The sequence below is a fragment of the Erythrolamprus reginae genome, chromosome 8, assembly GCF_031021105.1.
Source record: "Erythrolamprus reginae isolate rEryReg1 chromosome 8, rEryReg1.hap1, whole genome shotgun sequence".
Lineage (NCBI taxonomy): Eukaryota > Metazoa > Chordata > Lepidosauria > Squamata > Dipsadidae > Erythrolamprus > Erythrolamprus reginae.
In genome coordinates, this window is record NC_091957.1 from 15,278,466 (window position 1) to 15,299,092 (window position 20,627).

General features: G+C 51.3%; 2 protein-coding genes across 6 annotated transcripts; both read right to left on the reverse strand.

The window, feature by feature from the left end:
• Positions 1-2,867: 2,867 nt before the first annotated feature.
• YBX1 (Y-box binding protein 1) lies at positions 2,868-9,911 on the reverse strand. 2 transcript variants are annotated; one of them, XM_070758964.1, is made up of 8 exons: positions 9,469-9,911; positions 7,319-7,382; positions 5,616-5,649; positions 4,710-4,799; positions 4,315-4,620; positions 4,071-4,153; positions 3,705-3,988; positions 2,868-3,256 (listed from the first exon to the last, which is right to left on the reverse strand). In XM_070758964.1, the coding sequence occupies exons 1-7, from the start codon at positions 9,692-9,694 to the stop codon at positions 3,736-3,738; spliced, it is 1,056 nt and encodes a 351-aa protein (XP_070615065.1). In that variant the 5' UTR covers positions 9,695-9,911; the 3' UTR covers positions 2,868-3,256; positions 3,705-3,735. The 2 variants fall into 2 exon arrangements, with proteins under 2 accessions (XP_070615065.1, XP_070615066.1); XM_070758965.1 differs by having other exon boundaries at positions 3,705-3,970; positions 9,469-9,868.
• A 946-nt stretch (positions 9,912-10,857) lies between these two features.
• PPIH (peptidylprolyl isomerase H) lies at positions 10,858-20,525 on the reverse strand. Of its 4 annotated transcripts, none has more exons than XM_070758971.1 (10): positions 20,198-20,517; positions 20,056-20,120; positions 19,163-19,186; positions 18,267-18,311; positions 16,036-16,078; positions 14,285-14,377; positions 13,089-13,176; positions 12,639-12,679; positions 11,591-11,659; positions 10,858-11,439 (listed from the first exon to the last, which is right to left on the reverse strand). In XM_070758971.1, exons 1-9 carry the CDS (start codon positions 20,261-20,263, stop codon positions 11,591-11,593), a joined length of 534 nt encoding a protein of 177 aa, XP_070615072.1. In that variant the 5' UTR covers positions 20,264-20,517; the 3' UTR covers positions 10,858-11,439. The 4 variants fall into 4 exon arrangements, with proteins under 4 accessions (XP_070615072.1, XP_070615071.1, XP_070615070.1 ...); XM_070758970.1 differs by having other exon boundaries at positions 10,858-10,968; positions 20,198-20,515; XM_070758969.1 differs by lacking the exon at positions 11,591-11,659 and having other exon boundaries at positions 10,858-10,968; positions 20,198-20,524.
• Positions 20,526-20,627: the final 102 nt, after the last annotated feature.

Below are 20,627 nucleotides of genomic sequence, written 5' to 3' on the forward strand. Positions count from 1 at the left end.
GAACAGAGTACCAGAGTTTATTTATTTATTAGATTTGTATGCCGCCCCTCTCCGGAGACTCGGAGCAGCTTGGAAGGGACCCTGGAGGTCTTCCTAGTCCAACCCCACCCACCCACCCCTAAATAGGAGGTGCCTGGGCCTAGAGTCCATTTCGCGGTCCAGGTGGATCCCTGGTGGGGTGGGTTCTTGATCAAAGGGGATCAAAACCAAGGCCCTCTGTGGAAGCAACCAAGGCAGAACGTTCTCTCTCTTCCTGCGGACATAAAAACACACTTAAAATTCAAGCATTTTTCTCGGAGAATTCTTGAGTTTTGGAAAGGCCCTCGAGGTGCTGTTGACCAAGGTCTCAAAAGGAGCACACGCCCATCTTCAGGTGGCAAGCAAACATACAAGAGTCGGTGAAGCCTATTTGGCCGCTCCGTCCAACCTGTCCTCAGGTGACCTGCAGCCTAGACGTCCTTTGGTCGGACCAGGGCACCGTCCCAAGCCCGTCAACCTGATCTCCTAGCAATGCAGGCGGCCTTCTGGCTAGAGAAACGATCGCCACCAAATATGGCCGCGATACCCTCGGGGCTCCGACTGAGTCATAGTCCTTTTCTTAACTGAAACCAGCTGGGCAAAAAGGTCTTGAAAGGGGGGGGGGGGTTGAGGGACACTTTCCGATTCAAGGTGCTCCTTTTTAAAAGCCACTTTCTGCAACCTGCTGAGAAAATCGGGACTTCTAAGGTTTTCAGTCTTGGAGGGGACCATCTTGAAGAAACCAGATTGTTCCTTCCTTTTTTTTATTTACATGAAAAATGAATCATATGGACATGTCAGTCAAAATACATGGGAGATTCTAGGCTAGTGACTCAATGCTTTTGTTTAGAAATCCTGGAAGACCCCACCGAAACACCCATTCGAAGAGCATCAACTTGTTGCGCAATGAAAAACACAACACAACATCTGGTCTCTCGCCTGCTTGGGACTCCCAAAATCTACCCCCCCCCCCAGGTTGTCTGTCCACGGATGAGTAGCTATTATTACTTTTTGCGGGTTTCTCTCCAAAATCTCCCCGTAAAGAAAACATTGACTACATTATTAATGTCTTAAGTCAACATATTAATTTAAGTGAAAAGAAGAATTTTTGCTCAACCTTACTATAAAAAATTTCATACGAAAACAGGAAGAGAAAAATAAAAATAAGTCATTTTAGTATACAGTGGTCCCTCGATTTTTGGGGGTTCGAACTTCGCGAAACGGCTATACCACGTTTTTTCAAAAATATTAATTGAAAAATTCTTTGCAGTTTTTCCCCCCTTTACTATGGTTTTTCCCACCCCATCATACGTCATCGCCAAACTTTAGTCTGCCTTTAATAAATATTTTTTTTAATAAACTTTACTAAATAAACATGGTGAGTAATAATCTAAATGGTTGCTAAGGGAATGAGAAATTGCAGTTTAGGGGTTTAAAGTGTTAAGGGAAGGTTTGTGATACTGTTCATAGCCAAAAATAGTGTATTTACTTCCGCATCTCTACTTCGCGGAAATTCAACTTTCGCGGGCGGTCTTGGAACGCATCCCCCGCGAAAAGCGAGGGAACACTGTATTTATAATTCTCATATAGGTTTTACATTTAATTTTTCTTATTTTTATTTTTTTCTGTAAAAAAAATTGACTTCTACAAGAGGGGAAATTGTAACCCCTACTTTATGTTAAATGTTTGTTGGTTTGTATGTTTGTTAACTTTTATGAAATTAATAGTTTTTAAAAAACAACAACATTGAAGCAGCCCAGCCAAAGGGGGCAAGTGGGCAGAGGAAAGCACTTTGCGCATTCCAGATTCTCCCAAGTCTTCCGTAAGCAGAAAATGTGTATTTTTCTTGAATTTCGCAGTGAGTGAGTCTCTCCCATCGCCCACTTAGGAGAAAAGGGGCCCGGAATTACGTACCAAGTGTCGTTTTCTTCCAGGAAAAATGAACTCTTTTTGCCTGCCTTGGTTAACAGAGTTTCTCTTGCCACACCACCTGCTCACTTCCCCATTCCCATTCAACTCAACTTCCTAGTCCTCAGCTTCTCTGAAAACTCCCAAGTATAATCTGCCAATGCAGGCAAGCCTGCTGCTCTGGGAAGATAGTCTAAATGCTTCCATTGGAGTGTCAACACTTTTATCTCAAGCACCAGATCCCTGCTGCAGATGAAACCTTCCCATCCAAAGCCTCTTATAACTTATCTATATAAGCACAGCAGAGCTTGCTGGGATGGAACTGGGCAATTACTTCTAAGCCCTCAACCGCAATCCTAAAGCCACCTGCGCGAAGCAGCACAACGTTCCCAGCCGAAAGTATTAAACTCCAACAAAACTTGTTTACAAGCCGAACGCAAACGCTACAAATCTAGTTGTGTTTGTTAAGAGGAGGCTGTGCCATCTGAACACACACATATACATTGTTTCTAACCAATGGATGAAAGTGCAAATACTGTTTTCTGCCATTCTGAGTTGCCAGGTACTCAAAATCCTTGGTTCGAGCCCTAAAATATATTGAATGGCTAAACACAACGGAACATGCCTAAATGTGAGAAGAACACCTGGAGGCATGGGACCTGCTGGTAGTTGAGAAGAGAGTTCTGCACAATCCCCAAGCCCCTCTGCCGTTTGCTCTTTCCTGGGGGCCCTGGACTGACTTTCAAGCCCCCTTGAGCAGCTTCTCCCTGGGAAGGTCACCTCCTCACCCCAAAAGTCACTTGCCGAGTCCTGTTTACCTGTTGCACAAAGAGGTTCGGTCCAGGGATTTCCTACGATTGTTTACAGTGTCTCACCCGTCAGCTCTGCTCTGGACTGGCCAGTATGGATGGAATCAGAATCACAGCCAGACCACACTGAGCAATTCTTAAGACCTTTATTTAAGAGATGCTTGCAGTTTGACGTGAAAAAATCAGGTGTATTCATACAAATTAAAAATGAGGTTCTTAAAAATCCCAACTTGACCAGATATATGAAACAATTTAAAAACCTTTAAAGGTGTATTGAGAAAAAACAGGCCTTTTAAAAAACATGTTTGTCCCTCCGAAAAGGAGGAGACAGCTTTATAGGTAAAAATAATAGAAATCCCGTGCTGCATAGATAATGCAGAGAGTTCGAGGAGTTATCTGGTCAACAGCAAAAAGCAAGCACTTAAGGTCTTCCGTTCCAATTCTTCCGTTCGTATTTCTTATTGCTGGAATTTCAGATTCTGTTTTATTTCGGACTCTCTCTCTCTTCTTTGATGACTAAACTGCAAAGAGGAAGAAAGCCACAAGTAATAGGACCTTGTCCCTGGCCCCACCCACCCCAAAATCCACCGAGGGGTCCCACCATCTCACACCCATCGGAAGGAATGAAGCCCAGAGAGTGAACAGGCCATTGCACACTGCTGTTTTCTCCCTTCTGCTTTTGCTCTCTTTTTGGGTGAGGCCTGTAGCCCCCTCTGTGAGGACCAGGCCAAAGAGCCACTTCCAGGATCACCAGGGAAAAACATTGACCATGGGACTTGCCAGGAGGAGGGGGGCTCCCCAACAGGAAAACAACGGGCCAACAGATCCATAACGCAAGCTGTCCCAAGCAAGCGCCAGTTACGTGGGGGTGCCTGATTGCCCAAACAAGGTCTATTCCACATCACTTTGCAGAAGACAAGCGCGTCCATCCACCCCCCCTTCTTCCCCCCCCCCCCCCCAGTCACTCACCCGGATGATGGTAGAGATGGTAAGCCGGCATTTACTCAGCCCCGCCCTGCTCGGCCTCGGGAGCGGACGTGTTCTCAGCTGATGGTTCGGCTGCCTTGGTCTCTTTGCCATCCTGTGGTTTAGGGTTCTCTGGGCGTCTGCGTCGGTAGTTGAAGTTGCGACGGTAGCGACGCTGAGGTGGCTGCTGGCCCTGGGCCTCGTCGGCCTGGTTCTCCTTGTCCTCTTCGTTGCCTTCCTCCCGGGGCTGCCGCTGGCGAGGAGGGCCCCTGAAAAACCCCGTCACGCTTGAGACATTTCACCTTGGCTTTTACGGCCGGGCCCACTCTGGATGTGGCGGGGCTGGCGGCACTGTCCGCGGAGACTCACCTGCGATAGCGCGGCCGGTAGCCCCGGTAGAGGTTCTGCCGGACAGGCCGGCCTTGTTCCCCTGCACCCTGGTTGTCGGCGCCCTGCGGGACGGAAGAGGAGGGACACGCTGGAGCCGGCCCACCACCAAAGCCGACTTCCTGCGGATCCAGGCGGGTCCTCCAGGCCTTGGCCTGCCCCACGAGCCCCGGCTCTTTCCACACACCCGGGAACAACCTCCCTCCCTTCCTCATGCAGGCATTACCTCCACGAGGTCTCCTTGCACGGGGGCATTGGAGTACTGTGGCCTCCGGCCGTAGGGCCGACGCATGTAGTAAGGGGGGTACCGCCTCCTGCGGTAGGGGCGGCGCTGTTGGGACTGCCCTTCCGGCAGGCTCTCTGACCCCTCGTTCTTCTCCCCACCACTCTCGCTGTTTTGGTAATTCTGTGGGTAGTTGCGTGGGGGCCCCCTGCGCCGGGGGTATCGCCTGTACTGGTTACGGTCTGCTGCGTATTTGCTGCCTTGCACGGGAACACCGCCGGGACCTGTAACGTTGGCTGCCTCTGCTCCCTGGAAGAGGCAACACCGGGGTCAGTAAGGGCCAGGCCCCCTCGCTTTGGGGGTGCCCCGCCCCTCCTCCAGAAGGGCCCCTCGCCCACCTTTTCGCCTTCAACCACATCAAACTCCACAGTTTCTCCATCTCCTACACTGCGGAGGTATTTCCTGGGGTTGTTCTTCTTGATAGCAGTCTGAGGAGGAAAGGAAGGGAAGACGGTGTTGGAGATAGTAACACGGAAACACGCTGGGAAATGTCCCAGCCAGAATCTGTGTTTGAGAAGGAGGCGGAGATCAACGTGGCCTGGGAGTTGACCGAAAGGCCAACAAAGGAACAGACGAGAGGCGAGCGTGGGAGTGACAGAAGGTACCCAGAGACTGACCTGGAAGGGACCTTGGGGGACTTGTAGTCCAACCCCGTACGGGGTCCAAGTAGGGGACCCCAGACCATTTCAGTCCAGTGGGTGGTGTGCTTCTCCAAAGTCAAGGCCCCTCTGATGGCGGGCAAGGCCAGGACTCGTGACTACCAGGCTTTCAGGGAGAGGGAATTCGGGTGCTAGTCTTGTGTTTCCTCCCCTACACACACCAGAATGCCGTTAATCTGTTCCTAACTGATGCCTCGGGCAAAGCAGACAAAGCCCATTCTCGGGGACAAAAGCACACCGAAGGTGGGAAGGACAAGGACCAACAAGCCCACACGATGCAAAGGTCACTTAGCAGAGCCCGTGGCGGACAAAATAACACTAAAGAAAGGCGCAAGGAATGAGTAACGGGAAAGAAGTCTGCACTTCTGTGGACACGCAGTAGGTTCTCAGAACGATAGCTTGGCCATCTCATGCATTAACTGAGATCTCCCATTAAAAAAACCCAAAACTATCCCAAAAGACCCAGAAAGTCCCTTTTGTTCTGAGCCGGCAGAGACTTTTCTCCCTCCAATTCGCTTCTCTCTCGTTTCCGCAAGGCATAAACTGCTACAGTCGTTTCCTCAAAAGCTAGCCAAGCCATCTCACCTGGTGGACAAACACATCTTCCTTGGTGTCATTCCTGAAAAACAAGGAGGATCCATTTCAGAAAACATTTGACACAAAAGAACCGGCCTTCCTTGGCAAGGAGTGGTATCCCACTTGGACGGAGGCCAATGGAAGGCTGAGCCCTGCCAAGGGGGGGGGGGGAGAGGGGAGCATCGTCCCCAGCCTACGCCCTCCGCTTTCTTCAACTAAAAATACAACCTGACGTTTCAGATTCCTTCTTTGCAAACTCCTGCAATCAAGGAGCAGCCAGAGCTGGAAAGGTAGGCCAAGCCATTTATTGTGGGCTATGGGATCGCTCTCTTCTGCAGAGGTATTTTCGTGTATTGTTGATGAAAAGCTGGGGGCGTGCATGTGTGGATTACCTTCTCAATAAAAATTTCCTATTTTCAAGCTGACGTTTAACGTGGGACAAAGAATAAAAGCAGTGGGGAGTCCTCTGCCTGGAGGACCCAAAGCCTTCACCAGCCCAGCCCAGATGAATCATGCCGCTTGGCACAAGAGCGAGGTCAACAGCTGCAATCGGGTAGGAAACGACGCCAATCTTTCCAGAAAAAACATTGTGCCAGGTGGTGCAACCCCAACGTGGGAACTGCCACAGTTGGGACACATAATTTAATTTAAACCACCTGCCCAGGGAAGGGCAGGTTGCAGGTAGCCCAGCCGTGCAAGGGCGAAGGACCTTCTCAGCACCTTTAAATACGGAGTGAAGTTTTGAGAGGACTATAAAAAATAAGGGAAGTGCCCAGAATTTGACTGAATGATAAAATGTTACATTCCAGAACGTTTATTGGGCATTATTTTTAGATCGCTGGTAAAATATGACTCAGAATTCAAAGAATGCACGATTGACTGGGTGCAGAACCTGAATGCAGAGTCTGTCAGAGTGGGCACAACAGGGATTTCAACAGAAATTTGAATCAGGTACCCGGAACTAGCTTTGTGTGACTGACAACTATTGCAAGCCTCTCTCTGCTCCATTTCCACGCAAGAAAGACCGTTTGTAACCCTGAAGAGGGGGATGCACACTTGTTGTGAGCTTCCAGACTAGGCCAGCTGCCACCCAGCTGCTCCCATCCCTGGAAGGTCTCCAGGTCAGGGAGGGTGGGGACTAACATCCCAACATACCTGGTGGGGGATCATGTGGGTGATGGAGTGTCTAAATCAGTGTTTTTCAACCAGTGTGCCGTGGCACACTAGTGTGCCGCGAGACATGGTCAGGTGTGCCGCGAAGCTCAGAGAAAGAAAGGAAGAGAGAGAGAAAGAGAGAGAGAAAGAAAGCAAGAGAGAGAGAGAAAGAGGGAGGGAAGGAGAGAGAAAGACATAGAGGGAGGGAGAGAGAAAGAGAGCAAAAAAGAGAGGAAGGAAGGAAGAGAAAGAAAGGGATGGAGAGAGAGAGAAAGAAAGAGGAAGGGAGAGAAAGATGGAGGGAGAGAGAAATAGAGCAAAAGGGAGGAAGAGATAATTTTTTTGTCCAAACTTTTTTTTACCACCCCCACCCCCCCTCAATGTGCCCCAAGGTTTCATAAATGTAAAAAATGTGCCGCGGCTCAAAAAAGGTTGAAAATCACTGGTCTAAATCAATAGAAGGCAGCTACAAACGGAAAGTAGTAACTCTTAACTTCACTCCCACCCAAGCAGTTGTAAGAAGGAGTACACACAGACAGCAGCCCTGGTCAGCTCACCTGTTGATGAAGCCATAGCCGTTCCTTACGTTGAACCATTTCACTGTCCCCAAAACCTTCGTTGCTGCAAAAGAGAAAAGGTGCAAGACAGGTAAGAGCCAGCCCAGCTCAAGACCTCCGTCCTCCCCACCTGAAAAGCCCCACCGCATAAGGTGCAGCTGCAGAGATTCTATCCTGGACTCAAGGGTTTGTTCTCATTCTGGCAGCCAGAGGGATTTCGTGACAAAGAACTCGCCTCCCTTGCGAGGAGAAGCAGCTGCTGGAAGTGCAGAGAAAAACCACAAGAAAGGTTTCCAATACAAATCCAGCGTCCCGAAGGTGCTCCCCACACCTCCCAAAAAAGGGAGCTGGACTTTCTTGATGCTTTCGTTCAAAATGTTCCGCTTCTTCAGTTCAGAACATTCTCAAAGGAAGCACCAAGAAAGTCCAGCTGCCTTTTATTGAGGGTGGGAAAAGCACTTCCTGGACAATCAGGACCTGGACGATGGAGGACCTCCACAGGCCTTTAGCCCCCTTCCAAGGTGCAGGGACTCTTCCTGGGCCAAACTGAAGAGAAAGTAGCAGCACCGCTGGTGGCCCACTTGTCAAGGGATATGCATTTGTGGTACGTCAGCTACATGTTCTCTATTCTCTTCCTCATCTTCCCTACTATCTTCTCGTATTGGTATCTTATGCTACTTTGGTGCTTGTATATATACAGGCAGTCCTCGACTTACAACCACAATGGAACCCAAAATTTCTGATATGGGAGAAATTTGTTAACTGGGTTTTGCTTCATTTTACCACAGTTGTTAAATGAATCACTGCAGTTGGCAAGTTAGTAACAGGTGATTTTGGTCGCCCAAAGGGGATCATATAATTTTGGGGGGACACAGCAACCGTCATAAAGATGAGCTAGTCGCCTGGTGTTTTGAGGTGGCCATGGGGATGCCGCAGCGGTCAGGGGAAGGCCAGTCCCAAGTCAGTCTTTTCAGCACCACTGCTATTGGAAATGGTCACTAAATGAAGCATTGTAAATCATTGTAAGTGGGATGCATTAAGGGCATATTAAGGGTGCAGTGGCTAGAGTGCAGCCCTGCAGGCTCCTTCAGCTAACTTCTGTCTGTAGTTCAGCAGTTCAAATCTCACAACCAGCTCCAGGTTGACTCAGCTACCCCGTCCTTACCAGGGGGGGTCAAATGAAGACCCAGATGGTTGGGGGTAATACAGGCTGACTGTGTAAACCGCTTAGAGGGGGCTGTCAAAGCCTTGGGAAGCCGTATGTAAGCCCAAGGGCTATGCTATATTGACTCTATATGGAATGCTAAGGCCTTCTGGGGAGCTTCCTGGCACCTTTACTCGGCCCAAAGCTCCAGCCTGAGCCGGGAGGGTTCCTGCTGGGCAAGAGGGGGCTTGGGCCCAGCAAAGGCAAGCGGGGAGAGCAAGCTAGGAACCGGGGTGTGCCCCCCTCCCTCTCCGCAACCATCTGCTCCGCGCAGCCAGCAGCCCCCACCAGGCGCCCCTTCCCCAGCAGAGCAGCCAAGGGGAGGGGGCACTGCAAAGCCCCCCCCTCTCCCCAGGCAGGTCCCCAGCGCGCATGCCCGTGAGCAGACAAAGGGAGGAAGGCGGCGGGCACCGGTCGAGGGGACCGGGCGGGAGGGGCTTCTGCGCTACCTCCCACCTGCCCGCGCCCCCGCCCCAACTGACCACCATGGAGCCGGGCCAAGCTCCGCGCACGCGCAGAGGGGCGCGAGGGGAAAAAGGGGAGGGGGGTTCCGCGCGCGGCGGACATCTTGGGCCGACACGGCCCCGCCCCCTCCCACGCGCTCCCCTTCCCTCCCCCCTCACTCCCTCCAGCCACATTCGGCACAGGCGCGCTAAAGAGCACGAACCGCCTGAAAACGGCCGCGGCGCGCGCTTAAAGCAGGGTGGGGGCGGGTGGGAGTGAGGAATGGGAGGGAGAAGGGGGAGAGCCAATGGGCGAAGCGAGGGCGGGTGGGAGCGGCCAATCAGCGGGCGGGACGGCGGGACGTGCGCGAGGGAGAAGGGAGGGAGAGGGGGGGGAAAGACAGCACGCGCGCGCCCCGAGGGCCCGCCCACCCTCCCTCCCCTCGCGCGCACGCGCACCCCTCTTTCGGCTCCCCCTCTTATTTTTTTCCCTTTCCCCTCACCGATGACCTTCTTGTCCCCGCCGGCGGGGGGCGCCGCCAAGCCCAGTCCGCCGTTGGTTCCGTTACCGCCGCCGCTGCTGTTGCCGCCGTTGCTGGGCTTGGCCTCCGCGACGGCCGGGGAAGGGCCGGTGGGGGAGGCCAGCGGGGCCGGCGCGGGCGGAGAGGGCGCCGGGGCCGCCAGGGCGGCGGCGGAGGGGGGCGCCTGGGTCTCGGCCTCGCTGCTCATGGCGTCGCTGGCTGTCGGCGGACGGTGGTGGTGACTGGCTTTCGCAGCAGCAGCAGCGCCGCCTCCCGCGCGGTGTTGATGGTGACTCGGGGGCCGGCCGTGGGCGGGGGGGGGGCTGCTCCCTTGCTCCGGGCTCGTTGGGCTCCGCTCTCCGCTCCCGATACCGATCGAACTGGCCACAATGGCGGCGCGCACTCACTAGCCACCCCTCAAGCGCCGCCCCCCGCCCGCCTCCCGTTGGCTCCCGCGCGCTGCCCGTCAGACACTGCGCGGGCCCATTGGACCGCAATAGCTGCCAGAGACGATCACTGGCTCCTTGTTGGCTGGGGCCCGCCGCCCGTCAGAATTCGCCCCCCGCTATTGGTTGGCTCCTTCGACGTGTCCCTCCCCCCGCGGGAAGGGCGTGCCCCTTGCATGCGGGCTTGCCCCCCCCGCGCGGGGCTCCTGATTGGCCCGGCGCCCGGGCGCCCCGCCCCCCTGGGAGAAGCGGACCCAGGAAGTCCCTTTGCCCGGCTGGCCCGCTCCGAGGCGCACGTGGCCGGGGGCCCGCCCCGGGATTTCCCCTCCCCGACAGCCACCGGGGAGCCCTCGCGGTCTCCAGCCGCGCTTGCCGGCACCGGGGCCCCCTTCCTCCTATCCCTCCGCCCGCCCGGCTCAAGGTCACTTGGGCCGCCCTCCTCCCACGTGGACCCCCCCCCGGACTCCCCCTGCCGCCTCCAGCCATCGGCCACCGGCATTGGGCAAACGGCCCACGCTTCTCATCGGCTTGGGCCCGCAGCTTGGAAATACAGAATGGCGCGCGCGTGTGTAAAGTTTTATTCCACCCCTCCCCCGCTTGTTCCTTGAACCCCTAATAGGCACCTGTCAATCTCCCAAGGCCTGACTCCGTTGCCATCTTCTGTTAGTCAGAAATGCCGCTGCATTACCTGGCTCTCGTGGGAGCCACAAGCCAGAGCCTGACCCAGCATGTATCCTCCACTTCCAGGGCCTCAGACCTGTGTGGCCCTTGCTGGAGGCATGATGATGGACAGACAAATGAGGACCAGGATTGGCTGGCTCTGTTAAAAAGTGCTATTGCTAACATGTTGTAAGCCGTCATGAGTCTAAGGAGAAGGGCGGCATTAAAAAATTGAATATGAATAAATAAATAATAAATAAATAAATTTTTAGGAAATCTCTTTTATTTACAAAAGGGGAGCGGGAGACAACAGACTCATGGAATGTGGGATGAAGGGCGAGCGATCAGGAGCTGCTTGGAACCCTCTGACGACAACCTGAAATCAGGAAATAGACAGAAACAGTTAGTCTCCAGTATTAAAAATTTTCTCTGGATTCTGAAGCTGATGTAGAATCCGGGGAGGGGGGGGGGTTGGCATTGGCAGCCTCCTAAATGGCGACACCCTCGATGCAGAGAAGCAGCTTCCGTCTCTGTTCTGCTGCCTTTGAGAGAGCAAGAACTCAATATTGATAAGGAGGCTTACATGCTTTGCCCCCATAAGCGTGGCTCCGAGTTAGAATCCTTTCTCAGCAGCTCCCTGCGGCCGAGACCACATGGGCTGCCGATCCTCCACGCCAGGGGCAAGAAACGGGGCTATGGTTTTGACCTGCACCGCAGACACGTAGAAATGCTCTTGTGCAGAGTGGTCCAACTTTGGCAACCTTTTAAGACCTGCGGACTTGAGTTCCCAGAATTCCCCAGCCGGCCATTAGCACTGATGCTGTTGCCTAGTTGGGTCGTGAAACGTCTGCAAGAAAACGTCCGTGGTGGCTGGAGGATTCTGGGAATTGAAGTCCAGAGGTCTTAAAGTTGCCCCCCCGTCTTGCTCAGGGATCGCCTTCCCCAGGGGGCATTTCAGAGGCTACTCTGGCTGCAGAAACTCTGGTGGCAACACCTACCTACATCTCTCCACACTGGGCAATCACCACGGGGAGTTTGGGTTTGTTATTCGGCCCGGTGGGCACGTTCTGCAAGAAGCACAAAGCGGATGAGCAGCTCATCCAGATGTTCTGCCCCAGCTGCAACCCGCAAAGAACGCAGCTTACGCAGATTCTGTCCAAACCTTCCTTTACGAAGTTAAGGACTACTAGACCATATCGCAAGATCTAAAACGGACACCTGACATCAAGAACGTCACCAGATGAAAGGTTTGTAAGAAAATGAGAGCATCGAGGTCCCTCCAGTCCTTCCCCCAGCCCCACCCTCTATTATTATTATTATTATTATTATTATTTATTAGCTTTGCATGCCGCCCCTCTCCGCAGACTCGGGGCGGCTCACAACGGTGATAAAAACAATATATATTGACAAATCTAATAATTAAAATCTAAGATAACAATTATACATTTAAAAATCTAAAAGCAAGGAACCCCGATATAAAAAACATACATACAGTCATATCATGCGCTAGAACTACATAGGCAGGGGGGAGATGTCTCAGTTCCCCCACGCTTGACGACAGAGGTGGGTTTTAAGGAGTTTACGAAAGGCAAGGAGGGTGGGGGCAATTCTAATCTCCGGGGGGAGTTGGTTCCAGAGGGCCGGGGCCGCCACAGAGAAGGCTCTTCCCCTGGGCCCCGCCAAACGACATTGTTTTGTTGACGGGACCCGGAGAAGGCCCACTCTGTGGGACCTAACCGGTCGCTGGGATTCGTGCGGCAGAAGGTGGTCTAGCACTGATAATGTTGCCCAATTGGGACCCCAACGTTGTGGTTCTCCCGGACAGAAGCAGCCAGCAGAAACAAAGGTGACCACCTTTTTGGGGCACCACCTGTGACTCTTCTAAGCTGCCCGGGCAGGATTTGAATCGCGAAGGGCAGGATAGGAGAGTTGGAGGAGCCTCGGGCTGGAACAGTAAATTAAAATAACGTTTCCTCCAGCACACAAAACTAATTTTTATGTGGTTTCTTGGATGGCAGAGTTTCATCCCAAACAAGCACGCCTTACCTCAATTTTCCTCATGACTAGAAGGCCGTCAATTATTTTACCTGCCAGGTGAGAAGGAAAGAACAAGCATTTCTTGAATCCCTTAGCCAAGGAAGAGCCGTGCTGGTGTTGCTCTTTAGCTTCTGAAGGGGAGAGCGAGTAGGGAGAAGAGAGGCTTGGGGGTGGGTGGGTGGGGGGAGATGTCCAACCTTGGCCACTTTGTGGGCTTCGACTCCCAGAATTCACCCTTAAATGCTCCCTTAAACTTAATGGGGGTCATGAGGGACCCAGACACCAGCATTTTAAGGGAAGCCCAGAGAATGGGAATTCCCCAAAGCGGATCTGCCAGGAATTTGTGGTGGGGATAAAAATCCTCAGGGTGGGCACACCCAAGCCAACCTGGGGGTGGGGTGGGGTGGGGGTTAGGGTGCCCCAAAGTCCCTGCCTTCCACCCAGCCAGCGGTCACTCACCGAAGACCACGTGCTTCCCATCCAGCCAATCGCACTTGGAGCAGGTGATGAAGAACTGGCAGCCGTTGGTGCTGGGACCGCTGTTGGCCTGCAGGGAAGGAGGAAAGAGGGCAGGTGAGGGGGGGTGACCTCTCTGTGGTCATCCATTCCAGGTTCTGCCCCAGCCCGGAGGAGAGAATTCGACGTTCTTCATTTGGAGGGTCTCCAATTTGACATTGCATTGGGTGCTATGCAAGACCCAGGCGTTGGTGAACTTCCTTCTGTGACACACACACATACACACATACACACATCGCTCTCCGGAGTGTGGCCCCTGCTTGTCTGCCAGAACTGAGCAGGGCCAGAGCAGCAGCTCCTATAAGGAGCCACCCCACTGCCAGCAGCCTGATCAAATTGTTCCCAGGGAGGAGAGGGGCTTGGGTTCAACCTTTCCTCCTGGGGGGAATTCAGAGGGTCACCCTCATCTTTGGGGCTGGGGGAAGGGGGCATGCTTTCGACCTCGGCCTTTCCTGATGCAGAGCCTGGTGGAGGGGGTGGTCTTCAAGGGGCTTCCTGGCTGCAGCTCCTCCTGCAGGAGGGAGCCCCTCCCCCTCTTTCCTTCCTCCAAACCTAACACAAGAGGGGAGGGAGGCAGGAATAGATCCCTAGATGGCATCCCGGAGATTGGCCTTCTCCGGGTCCCGTCGACTAACATTGTCGACTGGCGGGTCCCAGGGGAAGAGCCTTCTCTGTGGCGGCCCCGGCCCTCTGGAACCAACTCCCCCCGGAGATTAGAACTGCTCCCACTTTCCTTGTCTTCAGTAAACTACTCAAGACCCACCTATACCGCCAGGCATGGGGGGTTTGAGACATCTTTCCCCCAGGCTCCTTATAATTTATGTTTGGTATGTATATGTTGTCTGGTTTTAATATGATAGGGTTTTAGTTATTTTTTAATATTAGATTTGCGCCACTATAATTTTGTTTTTACCATTGTTGTGAGCCGCCCCGAGTCTTCGGAGAGGGGCGGCATACAAATCTAATAAATTGAACTGAATGGAATTGAATCCCCTATCACAGTGGCTGCCCTACTGGGCCCTCCCAAGCATGACAACTCCCTCCCCACCCCCAAACACCATACGAATCTCCATTCAGGCTGTGAGCCACTGAAGGGTGATGCAAGGAAGGTTCAGATCCAACTTCAGGCTGTTCTTTACCATGGAGAGCAAGCCGGGCGCCGAGTGTTTCAGCTTGAAGTTCTCGTCGGCAAAGGGTCCCCGATAGATGCTGGCCACTCCGGTCCCATCTCCCTGTTGAGAGGAAAGAGGGAGGAAGTGAGGGAAGGATGGCGAAGGGAGGAAGAAGGGAAAGAGGAAGAGAAAAGGGAAGGAAGGCCTCGGGAACCTCGCAGCAGTTCCCTTTGCAAACAGATAAAAAACCCACTGCTTATCTGGAATGAGTCTGTTATAATAAGGCCGAAATAGATCTATCCTAGTCTCCCTTAATTTTCAAATTCAGCAAAAAAATATGTGACACATTATTATTATTATTATTATTATTATTATTATTATTATTATTATTATTATTATTTGGATTTGTATGCCGCCCCTCTCCGTGGACTCGGGGCGGCTAACAACAATACAGATAGAATTGTCGGCTATCAATAAAATTAACTGCCTTGGAAATGGCCCTGGGTTGGGCCCGAGAGGCAAAAAAGGAACTGTGATGTTCCTTCAACACACCAGGGTGATTCGACACAAAAATATGTAACCCTTCCCTGGTGCAGAGCTGAAGGGATCGGATACTGTAGCCTAGAGGATAATTCTCTGCCTTACAAGTCGCAGTGGGTATGGTTAGCTGATGAGGCCAAAATAAGGCCGAAATAGATCTATCCTAGTCTCCCTTAATTTTCAAATTCAGCAAAAAAACATGTGACATTAAAAAAAAACATATAGCCCCTCCCTGGCACAGAGCTGGAAGGGATCAGGTCTGATGGCTCAACTGCTAATCCTCTGCCTTACAAGGCAGAGGCTACCAGATCGAATCCCAGTAAGGAAGGGTGTGGCTAGCTGATGAGGCCAGAACAAGGCCGAAATGGGACCATCCGAGTCTCCCTTAATTTTAAAAATTCCAGCTAAAAACATTTGTTACATATATATATGTTTTTTTATGTCGGATCACCCTGGTATATAGAAGGAACGTCACAGCTCCTTTTTGCCTCTAGGCCCAACCCAGGACCATTTCAAGGCAGTTAATTTATTCATAGCCGACAACTATATTCTGTATGTAAGGAAGGGTGTGGCTAGCTGATGAGAACAAGGCCGAAATTGGACCATACTAGTGTCCCTTAATTTTAAAAATTCCAGCTAAAAAAACATTTGACATAGATATATATATATACTGCATATGTGTAGATTGTTCTGAATTCGGGTTTTGCCCCGTGTAATATTTTGAGTGTCTATATATATATATATATATATATATTTAAAAAATGACATTCTAACTGCATAACCACAATTGGCAAGGACAACTGCACCTCTGCAATCCCTCCTTCCTTATTCTCCTTTGATAAGCTGCAAATTGTTCCCCCAACTCCACCCCCAGCCAGAAGGCATTTCCCTCCCTTTGGAGAGGGAGCCTCACAATTTTGCCAGCAAAAGCCTCCGGGTGAAGGAGTTCACTTTGCAAACCGGCTTCACTTCCGCGATCTGGAAGTTAAAAACAGAATGAAGGAAAGGAGAAGTTTAAAGCAACCACTTCCTTCCAGCCAAGGTTGGACAGCCTGAGGTTTTCCTGAGAAATTTAGCTGGAGGAGGGTGTCAGTGTGCGAGTCCAGCTCCTTGGTGGGGTCATTTCCAATCTCATCTACATGAATTGAGTTTGGCAAGATTTGTGCTCAAGTTGAAAAGCTCCGGTTCCAGGTTAAAGGCCCATTTTCCCTTCCATGAAAGAGCTCTGAAGTACCTACGTTGACAAAATCGCCGCCTTGGATCATGAAGTCCTTTATCACCCTTGAAAAGGAAAAGAGAAATAATACGAGGCCGACGTATCCCACAGCTGTACTGAAAACCCCAGCTAGGATTAGGAATAGCATTTGGTAAAATATTTGTCGTTTAAAATTTTGTTGCTATTATTTATTGACAATATACAGTGGTACCCTCGCCATACGAACAACCCGAGATACGAACCCGGGGTTCGGAAATTTTTTGCCTCTTCTTACGAACTTTTTCCGTCTTACGAACCCGCCGCCGCCGAGAAGCCCCGCCGCCTGGCTGTCGCTTTTTGAAACAGCCGGGGGGCTTCTCGGTGTCCTCCTGAACCCGAAAGCCAAACCTGAACTTCCGGGTTCGGCGTTCGGGAGGCCGCCAAGAAGCCCCCCGGCTGTTTAAAAAGATGACAGCCGGACGGCAGGGCTTCTTGGCGGCCTCCCGAACGCCGAACCCGGAAGTTTGGCAAAAGTTCGGGTTCGGGAGGCCGCTGAGAAGCCCCGCCGCCCGGCTGTCACCTTTTGAAACGGCCGGGCGGCTTCTCAGCGTCCTCCTGAACCCAAACGCCAAACCCAAACTTCCGGGTTCGGCATTGGGAGAACGCTGAGAAGCGCCCGGCTGTTTCAAAAGGTGACAGCCGGGCGGCGGCGTTTTTTTGCTTTTTTTTTTTCGTTGCACGCATTAATTCATTTTACATTGTTTCCTGTGGGAAACAATGTTTCGTCTTACGAACTTTTCGCCTTACGAACCTCTCCCGGGAACCAATTAGGTTCGTAAGACGAGGTATTACTGTATATAGAAACATATTTAGCACCACAAGATTGACTTACAGATTAATGAAAATAAGTGATCACAGCTTAGTTGTCACTATAAACAGCATTTGTGGGGTTTGTTTTTTTGTGTGGTTTTTTGTGTCTTCCTTTTTTTGGTAGGGGTAAGTTGTATTGTTTGTAGGATGTTTCATTTTCATTTCACAGTTGTTTTTAAATGTAAATAAATCCAATAAAAATTATTTTTTTTAAAAAAAACCACCAGCTTGGGAAGTTCACAAACAGGTTGTTAAATTCAGGAGCAGGATTCTTTCCCACTTAAGTGAAGCACCCCAGGATAACAGAATAACCGAGTTGGGAGGGACCTTGGAGGCATTATTATTATTATTATTATTATTATTATTATTATTATTATTATTATTATTTATTGGACTTGTATGCCGCCCCTCTCCGCAGACTCGGGGCGGCTAACAACAGTGGTAAAACAACATGAATAATCCAATTAATAAAAACAACTAAAAAACCCTTATTATATAAAAAAAACCCCAAACATACACACAAACATACCATGCATAATTTGTAGTAGCCTAGGGGGAAAGGATAACCTAACTCCCCCATGCCTGGCGACAAAGGTGGGTCTTAAGTAATTTGCGAAAGACAAGGAGGGTGGGGGCCGTTCTAATCTCTGGGGGGAGTTGGTTCCAGAGGGCCGGGGCCGCCACAGAGAAGGCTCTTCCCCTGGGGCCCGCCAAACAACATTGTTTGGTCAACGGGACCCGGAGAAGGCCAACTCTGTGGGACCTTATCGGCTGCTGGGATTCGTGCGGTAGAAGGTGGTTCCGGATGTATTCTGGCCCAATGCCATGTAGGGCTTTAAAGGTCATTACCAACACTTTGAATTGTGACCGGAAACTGATCGGCAGTCAGTGCAGGCCACGGAGTGTTGCAGAAACGTGGGCGAATCTAGGAAGCCCCACGATGGCTCTCACGGCCACATTCTGCACGATCTGAAGTTTCCGAACACTTTTCAAAGGTAGCCCCATGTAGAGAGCGTTGCAGTAATCGAACCTCGAGGTGATGAGGGCATGAGAGACTGTGAGCAGTGACTCCCTGTCCAAATAGGGCTGCAACTGATGCACCAGGCGAACCTGGGCAAACGCCCCCCTCGCCACAGCCGAAAGATGATGTTCCAATGTCAGCTGTGTATCGAGGAGGACGCCCAAGTTGCGGACCCTCTCTGAGGGGGTCAATAGTTTCCCCCCCCCCAGGGTAATGGATGGACAGATGGAATTGTCCTTGGGAGGCAAGACCCACAGCCACTCCGTCTTGTCTGGGTTGAGTTTGAGTTTGTTGACACCCATCCAGGCCCCAACAGCCTCCAGGCACCGGCACATCACTTCCACTGCTTCGTTGACTGGACATTACAGGAAAGGCCAACGTACCTGTGAAAAGTGCTTCCTTTATAGCCGATGGGAACACCATCTTTCCTGCCAGAGGAAAAAAGCAGAGTCAGAAATTAGAAAATGACACAGGAGCCAGCGACCGAGATTTCTGTGGGCCTAGAGATATAACACCCCAACTCACAACCTGTCCATTTCTCATTGTTTTGTTCTGAAATCAGTGTCAAATCATCACTTTGAGCTCTTTAAAACTGGCTAATTTCCTCAAGATGGCAGTGTGGTCCAAGGACAAAATGGGTCCTAGGGGAAGAGCCTTCTCTGTGGGGGCCCCGGCCCTCTGGAATCCACCCTCCTTACCTTCCGTAATTATCTGAAAACTTATTTATGCCGCCAGGCTTGGGGTCACTAGACCCCAGCCTCTGACCATTGAATGTGTAGGATGTTATGCATTTTGAATGAATGATTTTTGAATGGTTAACCTTTTTAGAATGTTTTAAATTAATTATTTACATTAATTGGATTTGGATGTATTTTGTATATTTGTGTTTTTTATTGATATGCTGTGAGCTGCACCGAGTCCATGGAGAGTGGCAGTATACAAGTCCAATTAATTAAATGAAATAAAACGACAGGGGGGAGGCACAATTCTCTTCACAAGCCTATGATTATTATTTTTGTTGATCCCTTTAGTTTTTTACTTCCAACTTTTATTGGCTGTAAACTTTCGTGTTATTATTATAATTCTCTTCCGTTGTTTTGCAAGTACACTGAGTGCTTCTGTGCCTGAGACAAATTCCTTACGTGTCTAACACGCTTGGCTAAATATAAATGCATAAAGTATAAAGTTAGGCATTGTTCCTCTCCTCCTCCTGTGCTGATAGTCTTCCAACTCAAATCCATCAATTTTTTAAATTGAACGATCAAAAGAATCAACCTACCTGAATTCCCCCGTGCAAAATTGCCTGGAAAGAAAAAGAGAGGAAAAAAGAAAAGTCTGCAGGTTAAACTGGCACACACAGAGCCTGATTATTCTTAACAGATTAAAAGAGTTTTTGGAAGGGACCTTGTAGGTCATCTAGTCCAACCTCCTGCTCCAACCTCCTGCTCAAGCCATTTCTGACAAATGGCAGTCCAACCTCTTCTTGAAATAAATGCCTGACAATGAATATGTTTACATATATTCAGAGGGAAGGAGTTAAATTCAGGAAAGGGAAGTCCCTGGATCATTGGGAAAGAGGACAGGCAGCTTTAAATAAGGCTTTCTATACAACCGGCCCGAGTCTACGCAGGGTTTTGCCACCACCACCCCTTTATGACCTTTTCGGTCACTGTTGTTATATGAATCAGTCGTTTAACTGACCCGTACAGTCATTAAGTGAGTCCTTCTTTCCCTATTGACTCAGGTGGTCGTGTGACCCTGGGACCCTACGATGGTCATACATGTGAGTCAGTGGCCCAGCATCTGAACTTTGATCCTGTGATCGGGAAGATGCTGCAACAGTTGTTAAGGGTTGTCCCTTTTTTCAGTAACGGTCATTAGACGAACAGTTGTAAGTTGAGGACTACCTGTATGTGACCTCAAGGCATTCGGCAACCAAGTGGCGAGGAGTTCCGCGGGAAAGGGATGCCTCTGGGCTCGGAGTGGGGGTTGGGTCGTGGGTGCTGCCTCCACCGCAGGAAAAGGCTGGGGAATCCCAGCCTTGCTCTCCCTGCGCCCATGATCCCAAGCCAGCTGTTCAAGAGGCGGCGCTCTAGGACGGGACACTTTGTGGCGCGCTGCCGCTCCGGCCTCCCTTCTCTATGGCACCCTCCTTCCCGCCGGCTTCCTCACCTGAAGTTCTCGGCCGTCTTGGGCACCACGTCGGCGAAGAGCTCCACCTTCATGCGGCCCACCTCCTGCGGAGGGACCGAGGCGTCAAGGGCCGGAGCCCGGCTGCCCCTCCCGGCCCCGCCCCCCTCCGCCCGAGGCCTACCTGCCCGCCGATGGTGACATCGAAGAAGACCACGGGGTTGTTGGGGTTGGAAGCCAGCACCGCCATGGCGACCACCCTCCGACCCGGAAGCGGAAAGGCTCTCCGAAGGGCCGCTTGTGGCTGGGGCGCGTGCGCAGGTCCTTCGGATAACGTGCCGCTTTACAGCCCGAAGTCCCTGCTAGTTCGGCCGAGCCTCGCGGACGCGGGTGCAAAAGATGCGCTTCCAAAGGAGAAAAAAAGGCGCCCTCGATTTCCCCCTAAAACTCACGCCCAAGAACAACAGATGGTCTCCGGGCATTTCTTCCTTCCCTTCTTCCCCTCTCTCCCTTTCCTTCCTCCCTCCGTTATTTTCTTTTATGTCCACTGAGAGCATCTGCACCAAAAACAAGTTCCTTGTGTGTCCGATCACACGTGGTCAGTAGAGCAGTGT